Source organism: Oncorhynchus clarkii, chromosome 24, assembly GCF_045791955.1.
Source record: "Oncorhynchus clarkii lewisi isolate Uvic-CL-2024 chromosome 24, UVic_Ocla_1.0, whole genome shotgun sequence".
NCBI lineage: Eukaryota > Metazoa > Chordata > Actinopteri > Salmoniformes > Salmonidae > Oncorhynchus > Oncorhynchus clarkii.
This window is the reverse complement of record NC_092170.1, coordinates 41612958-41626572: the sequence shown is the minus strand read 5'-3', so window position 1 is coordinate 41626572 and position 13615 is coordinate 41612958. Positions and strand designations below refer to the sequence as shown.

General features: G+C 46.0%; 1 protein-coding gene across 1 annotated transcript in view; it reads left to right on the top strand.

The window, feature by feature from the left end:
• LOC139383137 (small G protein signaling modulator 2-like) overlaps positions 1-13615 on the top strand; it is a 121267-nt gene that overhangs the window by 30868 nt on the left and 76784 nt on the right. The window contains exon 3 of the mRNA XM_071127492.1: positions 10428-10596. Coding sequence (XP_070983593.1) covers positions 10428-10596 — 169 coding nt within the window. The remainder of the gene's footprint in view (positions 1-10427; positions 10597-13615) is intronic.

Genomic DNA, 13615 nt, shown 5'->3' with positions numbered 1-13615 from the left:
TTGTGCCATGCATAGGACGTAAAGCCAAAAACTCCTCTGTCACGCTTAGGTTGGAGTCCACTCCGCGGATGAAAATTGACAACTGGGCAATGTCAGAAATGTCGGTGCTCTCATCCACAGCCAAGGAATATGCAATAAAATCTTTTCCCTTTTTCACAAGCTGCTCTTTTAGATTGATGGACAACTGGTCTACTCTCTCGGCAATGGTGTTTCTGCTCAGACTCACATTTAAAAAGAGTTGCCTTTTTTCTGGGCAAACTTCGTCACAAACTTTAATCATGCAGTTTTTGATGAAATCCCCCTCCGTAAATGGCCGGGCTGATTTAGCGATCTCTTCTGCCAAAATAAAACTGGCCTTGACAGCAGCCTGGCCTTGTGATTTGGCTTTTTTGAACAGAGCCTGTCGAGATTTGAGGCCTCGTTTTAATTCCTCTGCCTTTTGTAGCCTTTGTTCCATGTCCATATTCTTGTTTTTGTCCGCGTGTTTCGTTTCATAATGTCGTCTCAGATTATACTCTTTCAGTACCGCCACACTTTCTCCACACAGAAGACACACAGGTTTTCCAGCTACCTTCGTGAACATATACTCCGACTCCCACCTTGTTTGAAACCCCCGGTTCTCAGTATCCACCTTCCGTTTTGCCATTTTTGATGGGTATCTGAAAGTTAATTTTACTGTGATGCTGACGACTGCTGTGCCAATAAATATTGAAATGAAGCAGCCTACTGCTCGGTGCGTCACCTTTGCATTGTGGGAAATGTAGTATTGGTGCGTGTAAAAGATCTGCGGGCTGCCGGCTTGCTGCGGGCCGGTTCTAATAATAAATCAAGATCATCCCAGGGGCCGTAAAAAACCTTCTTGCGGGCCGGATGTGGCCCGCGGGCCTTGACTCTGACATATGTGTTGCACAGCTTACTGGGCTCTCTCTCTCTCTGTCTCTCTCTGTCTCTCTGTCTCTCTCTCTGTCTCTCTCTCTGTCTGTCTGTCTGTCTGTCTGTCTGTCTGTCTGTCTGTCTGTCTCTCTCTCTCTCTCTCTCTCTGTCTCTCTCTCTGTCTCTCTTTACCTCTCTCTCTCTCTCTCTCCCTGTCTCTCTCTCTCTGTCTCTCTCTCTCTCTCTTTCTGACTCGCTGTCTTTTTCATCTTCATTATCTTCTTCACTGGGTGTTTCTCTAGTGTTACCTCATCTTATCTTCATCTCACTGAATGACTTCCTTTCTGCTCTTTCTTCCTCCCCCTCTTTTCACACCTCTATCTCAATTCAATTCAATTCAATTTAAGGGCTTTATTATCTCTCTCTCTCTCTCTCTCTGTCTGTCTGTCTGTCTGTCTGTCTGTCTGTCTGTCTGTCTGTCTCTCTCTGTCTGTCTGTCTGTCTCTCTCTCTGTCTCTCTGTCTCTCTCACCAGAATCTTTCTTTCCCTGGTCCTCTGTATTCCTCCCCATCTGGCAGAGTCCCTGTGTTACCGCAGCAGCACATTACTGTGATCTCACAGACAAACAGCAGCCCTCCCAGATGCACAGGCATATACTGTACATGGGCCTGCACACACACACACACACACACACACACACACACACACACACACACACACACACACACACAGACACAGGCACACACGCACAGGCATTAACAAAGACACACACACAAAGGCTCACACACAGACACACACACAGACACAGACATGCACACAAACACACACACAGGCACACACGCACAGGCATTAACAAAGTCACACACACAAAGGCTCACACACAGACACACACACAGACACAGGCATGCACAAAGACACACACACAGGCACACACACACAGGCATTAACAAAGAGACACACACAAAGGCACACACGTGCATGCACGCACACACACACACACACACACACACACACACACACACACACACACACACACACACACACACACACACACACACACACACACACACACACACACACACACACATGACTTTGCCATGAGGGTTCTGATATTTCTTAATTATTATTATACTTTTGGGATTATGTGGGTATTGCTAGATATTACTGCATGGGTTGAAGCTAACATCTGTGTACACGATCAATAAACATTGATGGAAAACTTTAACCCGTTGGTCAATAATAAATCATGATCTCTATCGCCCTAACCTCTACAAACACAAATCAGTTTCTCTCCCTTCAAATGTCTTTCAAAAAGACCAGTGTAACAGTATAACTTTAGTCCGTCCCCTCGCCGGGCGCGAACCAGGGACCCTCTGCACACATCAACAACAGTCACCCACGAAGCATCGTTACCCATCGCTCCACAAAAGCCGCGGCCCTTGCAGAGCAAAGGGGATCCACTATTTCACGGTCTCAGAGCGAGTGACATCACCAATTGAAACGCTATTTAGCGCGCACCGCTAACTAAGCTAGCCGTTTCACATCCATTACACTCACCCCCCTTTTGACCTCCTTTTCCGCAGCAACCAGTGATCCGGGTCAACAGCATCAATGTAACTTTAGTCCATCCCCTAGCCGGGCTCGATCCAGGGACCCTCTGCACACATCAACAACTGACACCCACGAAGCATCGTTACCCATCGCGCCACAAAAGCGGCGGCCCTTGCAGAGCAAGACGTCACCGATTGAAACGCTATTAGCGCACACCACCGCTAACTAGCTAGCCATTTCACATCGGTTACACATAGGCCAATTAGCATGATTAGCATGATATTATCAAAACCTCGTTCAACCTCGTACAACCCCGAACAACCTCGTACAACCTCGTGCAACCCCGTACAACCTCGTACAACCTCGTACAACCTCGAACAACCTCGAACAACCTCGTACAACCTCGAACAACCTCGTACAACCTCGTTCAACCTCGTTCAACCTCATACAACCTCATATTATCCACTCCCCTTAGCATTATATTATTATCTGTCAATCTAAAGCATGGCTTTGTTGTCAATCATACATCGGGATCCTATAGTATGTGTGAAAACATTAGTCGTTAAAGCCCTGCACTGGCAATTTTAAGCCCGAGACGTTCAGGCCCTACCCTACCCAGGCTTGATTGCTTCTACCAACTTTAAGGCTCTGCCAAATTTAAGGACCTGCCCTAAACCCGAAATCAGAAATAACTTCCTCCATTATTAAATCCATTAGCTGCTGTTCTCTGTCTGTCGCAGATGGCTCGCTCTGCATGCACTCTGCTGATGGCTGCTCTGTCTGCGTATCCATAGCAATGGCTCCGCTTGGGCTGCTCTGCCAGAGATATTAGAGAAAGGAGGAAATAGGAATCCCATTGGTCAATAAATGGAGGACCGTATAACGCCCCACCCAGCAGAATGTCGACCAATCGCGCTCACGTTGGTCGGGTTGCTAAGCTAATCATCAAGCAAATCCCTTCTCAAAGTAAGGATATGAGTCAGGGAACCTGCCTATTTTCCTTGAAAGTAATGTCATGATTCCAAAGTTATATGATACTACCGAAGCAAGTTAATTATCTCACATCTCGAAAAAGGTTTGTAATGTTGTGAGGTGGCAGTGGTTAGAGCGTTGGGCCAGTAACCAATAACCAGTAACCAAACTTAACCAGATAGGCTAGTTGAGAACAAGTTCTCATTTACAATTGGGATCTGGCCAAGATAAAGCAAAGCAGTTCAACACAACACAGAGTTACACAGAGTAAAACAAACATACAGTCAATAATACAGTAGAAAAAGTATATATACAGTGTGTGCACATGAGGTAATATAAGACAATAAATAGGCCATGGTAGCAAAGTAATTACAATATAGCAATTAAACACTGGAATGGTAGATGTGCAGAAGATGAATGTGCAAGTAGAGATACTGGGGTGCAAACGAGCAAGATAAATCAAATAAATACTGTATGGGGATGAGGTAGTTGGATGGGCTATTTACAGATGGGCTATGCACAGGTGCAGTGATCTGTGAGCTGCTCTGACAGCTGGTGCTTAATGTTAGTGAGGGAGACATGAGTCTCCAGCTTCAGTGATTGTTGCAGTTTGTTCCAGTCATTGGCAGCAGAGAACTGTAAGGTAAGGCGGCCAAAGGAGGAATTGGCTTTGGGGGTGACCAGTGAGATATACCTGCTGGAGTGCGTGCTACATGTGGGTGCTGCTATGGTGACCAGCGAGCTGAGATAAGGCGGGGCTTTACCTAGCAGAGACTTGTAGATGACCTGAAGCCAGTGGGTTTGGCGACGAGTATGAAGCGAGGCCAGCCAATCAGAGCATACAGGTCGCAGTGGTGGGTAGTATATGGGGGGGTTTGGTGACAAAACGGATGGCACTGTGATAGACTGCATCCAATTTGTTGAGTAGAGTGTTGGAGGCTATTTTGTAAATGACATCGCTGAAGTCAAGGATCGGTAGGATGGTCAGTTTTACAAAGGTATTTTTTGCAGCATGAGTGAAGGATGCTTTGTTGCAAAATAGGAAGCCAATTCTAGATTTAATTTTGGATTGGAGATGCTTAATGTGAGTCTGGAAGGAGAGTTTACAGTCTAACCAGACACCTAGGTATTTGTAGTTGTCCACATATTCTAAGTCAGAACATTCCAGAGTAGTGATGCTGGACAGGCGGGCAGGTGCAGGCAGCGATCGGTTGAAGAGCATGCATTTAGTTTTACTTGCATTTAATAGCAGTTGTAGGCCACGGAAGGGGAGTTGTATGGCATTGAAGCTTGTCTGGAGGTTAGTTAACACAGTGTCCAATGAAGGGCCAGAAGTATACAGAATTGTGTCGTCTGTGTAGAGGTGGATCAGAGAATCACCAGCAGCAAGAGCGACATCATTGATGTATACAGAGAAAATAGTCGGCCAGAGAATTGAACCCTGTTGCACACCCATAGAGACTGCCAGCGGTCTGGACAACAGGCCCTCCGATTTGACACGATTTGACACACTGAACTCTATCAGTAGTTGGTGAACCAGGTGAGGCAATCATTTGAGAAACCAAGGCTGTTGATTCTGCCGATAAGAATGTGGTGATTGACAGAGTCGAAAGCCTTGGCCAGGTCGATGAATACGACTGCACAGTATTGTCTATTATCGATGGCGGTTATGATATCGTTTAGTACCTTGAGCGTGGCTGAGGTACACCCATGACCAGCTCTGAAACCAGATTGCATAGTGGAGAAGGTACGGTGGGATTCGAAATGGTCGGTAATCTGTTTGTTAACTTGGCTTTCAAAGACTTCAGAAAGGCAGGGTAGAATGGATATAGGTCTGTAGCAGTTTGGGTCAAGAGTGTCTCTCCCTTTGAAGAGGGGGATGACCGCGGCTTCTTTCCAATCTTTGGGAATCTCAGACGATATGAAAGAGAGGTTGAACGGGCTAGTAATGGGGTTTGCAACAATGGCGTCGGGATCATTTTAGAAAGAGAGGGTCCAGATTGTCTAGCCCGGCTGATTTGTAGGGGTCCATATATTTGCAGCACTTTCAGAACATCAGCTATCTGGATTTGGGTGATGGAGAAGTGGGGGAGGTTTGGGCGAGTTGCTGTGGGGGGTGTAGGGCTGTTGACAGGGGTAGGGATAGGCAGGTGGAAAGCATGGCCAGCCGTAGAAAAATGCTTATTGAAATTTTCCTTACCGCCTGTGTGTATTGGTTCCTAACTTCCCTGAAAAGTTGCACATCACGGGGGCTGTTCGATGCTAATGCAGAACGCCACAGGATGTTTTTGTGCTTGTCAAGGGCAGTCAGGTCTGGAGAGAACCAAGGGCTATATCTGTTCCTGTTTCCAATGTTTTTTGAATGGGTCATGCTTATTTAACTTCTTAGTGATCCCTTCCTGCTCGAATTCCGTTAACGGGATTGATTTGACAACATCCAGTGAAATTGCAGCGCACCAAATTCAAAAACAGAAATACTCATAATACAAATTCATAAAACATACAAGTGTTATGCTTCAAAATAAAGCTTCACTTCTTGTGTCAGATTTCAAAAAGGCTTTTCGGCGAAAGCAGACCATGCGATTATCTGGGACAATCACATGAAAATCAGATTTCAACCAGGCGGGTGCGCGACAAAAGTCAGAAATAGCTGTGATAATTAATGCCTTACCTTTGAAGATATTTTTCTGTTGGCACTCCAAAATGTCACAGATACATCACCTTTTGTTCGATAATGTCCTTCTTTATGTCCCAAAATGTCCATTTATTTGGCGCGTTTGATTCAGAAATACACCGGTTTCAACTCGCACAACATGACTACAAAGTATCTAATAAGTTAAACAACGTTCCTAATCCAACTTTAGGTATCCTAAAACATAAAAAACATTTACATAATTAAATAATAATAATAATTTACAATGGAATATACTGTGTTCAATACCGAAATACAACGTGAAGCGCGTTCCAGTTCACGCGCACCAAACTGAAGAGTCCACTTGGCTTGACACTCACAAAGAACACTACTTCCTCATTTCTCAAAAGAAAAGCATCAACCAATTTCTAAAGACTGTTGACATCTAGTGCAAGCCATAGGAACTGCAACCAGGATCCTATGGCTAAATAGAGCTTCCCATAGAAAACCAAAGGATGAGGTCAATATCCTTCCAGGATACCCAGGCCAGGTCGATTAGAAAGGCCTGCTCGCTGAAGTGTTTTAGGGAGTGTTTGACAGTGATGAGGGGAGGTCGTTTGCCCGCAGACCCATTACGGATGCAGGCAATGAGGCAGTGATCGCTGAAATCTTGGTTGAAAACAGCAGAGGTGTATTTGGAAGGCAAGTTGGTTAGGAGGTCTATGAGGGTGCCCGTGTTTACAGCTTTGGGGTGGTACCTGGTAGGTTCATTGATAATTTGTGTGAGATTGAGGGCATCAATCTTAGATTATAGGATGGCTGGGGTGTTAAGCATATCCCAGTTTAGGTCACCTAACAGCACGAGCTCTGAAGATAGATGGGGGGCAATCAGTTCACATATGGTGTCCAAGGCACAGCTGGGGGCAGAGGTCTATAACAGCGGCAACGGTGAGAAACTTGTTCCTGGAAAGGTGGATTTTTTTAAGTAGAAGCTCGAATTGTTTGGGTACAGACCTGGATAGCAAGACAGAACTCTGCAGTCTATTTCTACAGTAGATTGCAACCCCGCCCCCTTTGGCAGTTCTATCTTGTCTGAAAATGTTCTAGTTAGGGATGGAAATTTCAGTTTTTTTGGTGACCTTCCTAAGCCAGGATTCAGACACAACTAGGACATCCGGGTTGGCAGAGTGTGCTAAAGCAGTGAATAAAACCAATTTAGGGAGGAGGCTTCTAATGTTAACATGCATGAAACCAAGGCTTTTACGGTTACAGAAGTCAACAAATGAGAGCACCTGGGGAATAGGAGTGGAGCTAGGCACTGCAGGGTCTGGATTAATCCCCGAGCTGACAAGGTAAAAATCATGTCGTTCTGCACCTGAACAAGGCAGTTAACCCACTGTTCCTAGGCAGTCTTTGTAAATAAGAATGTGTTCTTTACTGACTTGCCTGGTTAAATAAAGGTTCAATTAAAAAAAAATACTTAATGTTGACTAAATTCATGCTAATGTTGAGTTTTTGATCTAGCACCCCAATTGACTCCCATTCACCCTTTGATGGAGACCTCTGCTTGTCCCAGAACTGCCCAGAATGCACCTCGCGGCCCATTGAAGTAGCATGGGCAACGTACACGATGGCCGTTAATGCGATTCCGATGGAGTTTCCCACCTCCTCAAAAGTATCTCTGACTCAGCTCAACGAACGAAGAGACATGAGAGCTGTTAGCTACTTTTCATCACTCAGAGAACATTATTTTCTGTGAAATAATCTCTCCTGTGTTATATTTGATGAGGTTGAAGTACTTCTGACACCATGTTATAATCTTAGTCAGATTTTAACGTAATGCGCAGCAAGGCACGAGCAAATGGCTCAGCTTCAAAATGTTAGTGATCAATTTAGTCATACCAGAGCCCTACCTGTAACCTAGTTATTGATGAAGAAACAGGCCCTACCTGTACTCTAGTTATTTATGAAGAAACAGGCCCTACCTGTACCCTAGTTATTGATGAAGAAACAGGCCCTACCTGTACCCTGGCTATTGATGAAGAAACAGGCCCTACCTGTACCCTAGTTATTGATTAAGAAACAGGCCCTACCTGTACCCTAGTTATTGATGAAGAAACAGGCCCTACCTGTACCCTGGCTATTGATGAAGAAACAGGCCCTACCTGTACCCTAGTTATTGATGAAGAAACAGGCCCTACCTGTACCCTGGCTATTGATGAAGAAACAGGCCCTACCTGTACTCTAGTTATTGATGCATAATGTCTGGGCCCATCGGACTCGGTTCAGGGAATTTTAGGAAAGATATCTGGCCTGGTCCATGCTGTGCTCTCATTGGAAAGCACTTAGCTACCACTTAGATGATTCATCTGCTCCACACACACACCATGGGCAGATGCACACACACCATGGGTAGATGCACACACACCATGGGTAGATGAGCACACACACACACCATGGGCAGATGCACACACACCATGGGTAGATGAGCACACACACACACCATGGGCAGATGCACACACACAGTGACTCTGAAGGAAATTGTGTTTCTCTTCTACCTTGGTTCCACTCTCTGACTTAATGAGCTTTCTTTCTCTCTCTCTCTCTGTCTCTCTTTGTTTCTCTCTCTGTCTCTCTTTGTCTCTGTTTCTCTCTCTCTTTGTCTCTGTTTCTCTGTCTCTCTTTGTTTCTCTCTCTGTCTCTCTTTGTCTCTGTCTCTCTCTGTTTCTGTCTCTCTTTGTCTCTCTCTTTCTCTTTCTCTCTCTCTCTTTCTCTCTCTCTGTCTTTCTTTGTCTCCTCTCTCTGTCTCTCTCTCTGTCTCTCTCCCTCTGTGTCTCTCTCTCTTTCTCTGTCTCTCTCTCACTCACTCACTCACTCTCTCTGTCTCAATTCAATTTCAATTTAAGGACTTAATTGGCATGGGAAACATATGTTGACATTGCCAAAGCAAGTGAAATAGATAATAAACACTTTGTGAAATAAACAATAAAAATGAACAGTAAACATTACACTCACAGACGTTCCAAGATAATAAAATTAATTAAAATGTCATATGTAAATTTACAGAGTTGTAATGGTGTAAAAATAGTTAAAGTACAAAAGGGAAAATAAATAAGCATAAATATGGGTTGTATTTACAATGGTGTTTGTTCTTCACTGGTTGCCCTTTTCTCGTGGCAACAGGTCACAAATCTTGCTGTTGTGATGGCACACTGTGGTATTTCACTCAGTAGACATGGGAGTTTATCAAAACTGTATTTGTTTTCCATTTTTTTTGTGGGTCTGCGTAATCTGAGGGAAATATGTGTCTCTAATATGGTCATACATTTGGCAGGAGGTTAGGAAGTGCAGCTCGGTTTCCACCTCATTTTGTGGGCTGTGAGCACATAGCCTGTCTTCTGTTGAGAGCCAGGTCTGCCTACGGTGGCCTTTCTCAATAGCAAGGCTATGCTCACTGAATCTTTACACAGTCAACGCTTTCCTTAATTTAGGGTCAGTCACAGTGGTCATGTATTCTGCTACTGTGTACTCTCTGTTTATAGCCAAATAGCATTCGCTCTCTGTCTCTTTCTCTAACTCTCCTCCCTCTCTGTCTTGCTCCCTCTCTCTATATATTTCTGTATAGTGTTTTACACTTTCCATGTCTCCTGACCCACAGTGATGACAGAGTCTGTCCTTTCTGGCTTCCTGACCCACAGTGATGACAGAGTCTGTCCTCTCTGGCTTCCTGACCCACAGTGATGACAGAGTCTGTCCTTTCTGGCTTCCTGACCCACAGTGATGACAGAGTCTGTCCTCTCTGGCTTCCTGACCCACAGTGATGACAGAGTCTGTCCTTTCTGGCTTCCTGACCCACAGTGATGACAGAGTCTGTCCTCTCTGGCTTCCTGACACACAGTGATGACAGAGTCTGTCCTCTCTGGCTTCCTGACACTCAGTGATGACAGAGTCTGTCCTTTCTGGCTTCCTGACCCACAGTGATGACAGAGTCTGTCCTCTCTGGCTTCCTGACACACAGTGATGACAGAGTCTGTCCTCTCTGGCTTCCTGACACACAGTGATGACAAAGTCTGTCCTCTCTGGTTTCCTGACACACAGTGATGACAGAGTCTGTCCTCTCTGGCTTCCTGACCCACAGTGATGACAGAGTCTGTCCTCTCTGGCTTCCTGACCCACAGTGATGACAGAGTCTGTCCTCTCTGGCTTCCTGACCCACAGTGATGACAGAGTCTGTCCTCTCTGGCTTCCTGACCCACAGTGATGACAGAGTCTGTCCTCTCTGGCAATGTGTTGTTGTTGATGGTGTCCAGTTTCACTTGCCAGGCTATGATCACTAATTCTGTATAAGGTTTTTCTTCGTTTGGGGTCTTCTACAATGCTCTCTCCTTCTCTCCTCCAGGCACCATCGAGGCGTGTCTGAGCCACCTGTTGAAACGGCGAGCGGCGGGCTTCCTGCGTAGCGACAAGATCGGTGCCCTTTTCACCAAGATCGGCAAGGACAACGCCACGGCCGGAGAGGTGTGCCGGAAGGTCCAGGAGCAGCTCACACAGCAAGCAGAGGTCATCAGGTACTGATTGACCTTTGAACTTTTACCCCTTACACCTGACCTCATAGCACTACCTCCAATCTACAGGAGAAATATGTGAAATCAGTGATGTAATATTGATGTATAGACATTATGTAGTTAATACATCTAGGGTTTTCTTGTTTTCCTTCCTTGTTTCCACACCTTCACTGACAGTGTAGCATGGTAGAACCACAGTGAAGAGACAGTGTAGCATGGTAGAACCACACAGTGCAGAGACAGTGTAGCATGGTAGAACCACACAGTGCAGAGACAGTGTAGCATGGTAGAACCACAGTGAAGAGACAGTGTAGCAGGGTAGAACCACAGTGAAGAGACAGTGTAGCAGGGTAGAACCACAGTGAAGAGACAGTGTAGCATGGTAGAACCACACAGTGAAGAGACAGTGTAGCATGGTAGAACCACACAGTGAAGAGACAGTGTAGCATGGTAGAACCACACAGTGAAGAGACAGTGTAGCATGGTAGAACCACACAGTGCAGAGACAGTGTAGCATGGTAGAACCACACAGTGAAGAGACAGTGTAGCATGGTAGAACCACACAGTGAAGAGACAGTGTAGCAGGGTAGAACCACAGTGAAGAGACAGTGTAGCATGGTAGAACCACGGTGAAGAGACATTGTAGCATGGTAGAACCACGGTGAAGAGACAGTGTAGCAGGGTAGAACCACAGTGAAGAGACAGTGTAGCATGGTAGAACCACACAGTGGAGAGACAGTGTAGCATGGTAGAACCACACAGTGAAGAGACAGTGTAGCATGGTAGAACCGCACAGTGCAGAGACAGTGTAGCATGGTAGAAACACACAGTGCAGAGACAGTGTAGCATGGTAGAACCACACAGTGAAGAGACAGTGTAGCATGGTAGAACCACACAGTGCAGAGACAGTGTAGCATGGTAGAACCACACAGTGAAGAGACAGTGTAGCATGGTAGAACCACACAGTGCAGAGACAGTGTAGCATGGTAGAACCACACAGTGTAGAGACAGTGTAGCATGGTAGAACCACACAGTGAAGAGACAGTGTAGCATGGTAGAACCACACAGTGCAGAGACAGTGTAGCATGGTAGAACCACACAGTGCAGAGACAGTGTAGCATAGTAGAACCACAGTGAAGAGACAGTGTAGCATGGTAGAACCATGGTGAAGAGACATTGTAGCATGGTAGAACCACGGTGAAGAGACAGTGTAGCAGGGTAGAACCACAGTGAAGAGACAGTGTAGCATGGTAGAACCACACAGTGGAGAGACAGTGTAGCATGGTAGAACCACACAGTGAAGAGACAGTGTAGCATGGTAGAACCGCACAGTGCAGAGACAGTGTAGCATGGTAGAAACACACAGTGCAGAGACAGTGTAGCATGGTAGAACCACACAGTGAAGAGACAGTGTAGCATGGTAGAACCACACAGTGCAGAGACAGTGTAGCATGGTAGAACCACACAGTGAAGAGACAGTGTAGCATGGTAGAACCACACAGTGCAGAGACAGTGTAGCATGGTAGAACCACACAGTGTAGAGACAGTGTAGCATGGTAGAACCACACAGTGAAGAGACAGTGTAGCATGGTAGAACCACACAGTGCAGAGACAGTGTAGCATGGTAGAACCACACAGTGCAGAGACAGTGTAGCATGGTAGAACCACACAGTGAAGAGACAGTGTAGCATGGTAGAACCACACAGTGCAGAGACAGTGTAGCATGGTAGAACCACACAGTGAAGAGACAGTGTAGCATGGTAGAACCACACAGTGCAGAGACAGTGTAGCATGGTAGAACCACACAGTGTAGAGACAGTGTAGCATGGTAGAACCACACAGTGAAGAGACAGTGTAGCATGGTAGAACCACACAGTGCAGAGACAGTGTAGCATGGTAGAACCACACAGTGCAGAGACAGTGTAGCATAGTAGAACCACAGTGAAGAGACAGTGTAGCATGGTAGAACCATGGTGAAGAGACATTGTAGCATGGTAGAACCACGGTGAAGAGACAGTGTAGCAGGGTAGAACCACAGTGAAGAGACAGTGTAGCATGGTAGAACCACACAGTGGAGAGACAGTGTAGCATGGTAGAACCACACAGTGAAGAGACAGTGTAGCATGGTAGAACCGCACAGTGCAGAGACAGTGTAGCATGGTAGAAACACACAGTGCAGAGACAGTGTAGCATGGTAGAACCACACAGTGAAGAGACAGTGTAGCATGGTAGAACCACACAGTGCAGAGACAGTGTAGCATGGTAGAACCACACAGTGAAGAGACAGTGTAGCATGGTAGAACCACACAGTGCAGAGACAGTGTAGCATGGTAGAACCACACAGTGTAGAGACAGTGTAGCATGGTAGAACCACACAGTGAAGAGACAGTGTAGCATGGTAGAACCACACAGTGCAGAGACAGTGTAGCATGGTAGAACCACACAGTGCAGAGACAGTGTAGCATAGTAGAACCACACAGTGCAGAGACAGTGTAGCATGGTAGAACCACACAGTGTAGCATGGTAGAACCACACAGTGAAGAGACAGTATAGCATGGTAGAACCACACAGTGAAGGGACAGTGTAGCATGGTAGAACCACACAGTGCAGAGACAGTGTAGCATGGTAGAACCACGGTGAAGAGACAGTGTAGCATGGTAGAACCACACAGTGTAGCATGGTAGAACCACAGTGGGAAGAGACAGTGTAGCATAGTAGAACCACACAGTGTAGCATGGTGAGCCTCCCTGTCATAGTACTTACTGTAGAGACAACACACACACAACACAACACAACAACACACCACACCACAACACAACACACACCACAACACAACACAACGCAACACACACCACAACACAACACAACGCAACACACACACACACCACAACGCAACACAGCACACACACACACACACACACACACACACACACACACACACACACACACACACACACACACACACACACACACACACACAACGCAACACAACACACACACACACACACACACACACACACAC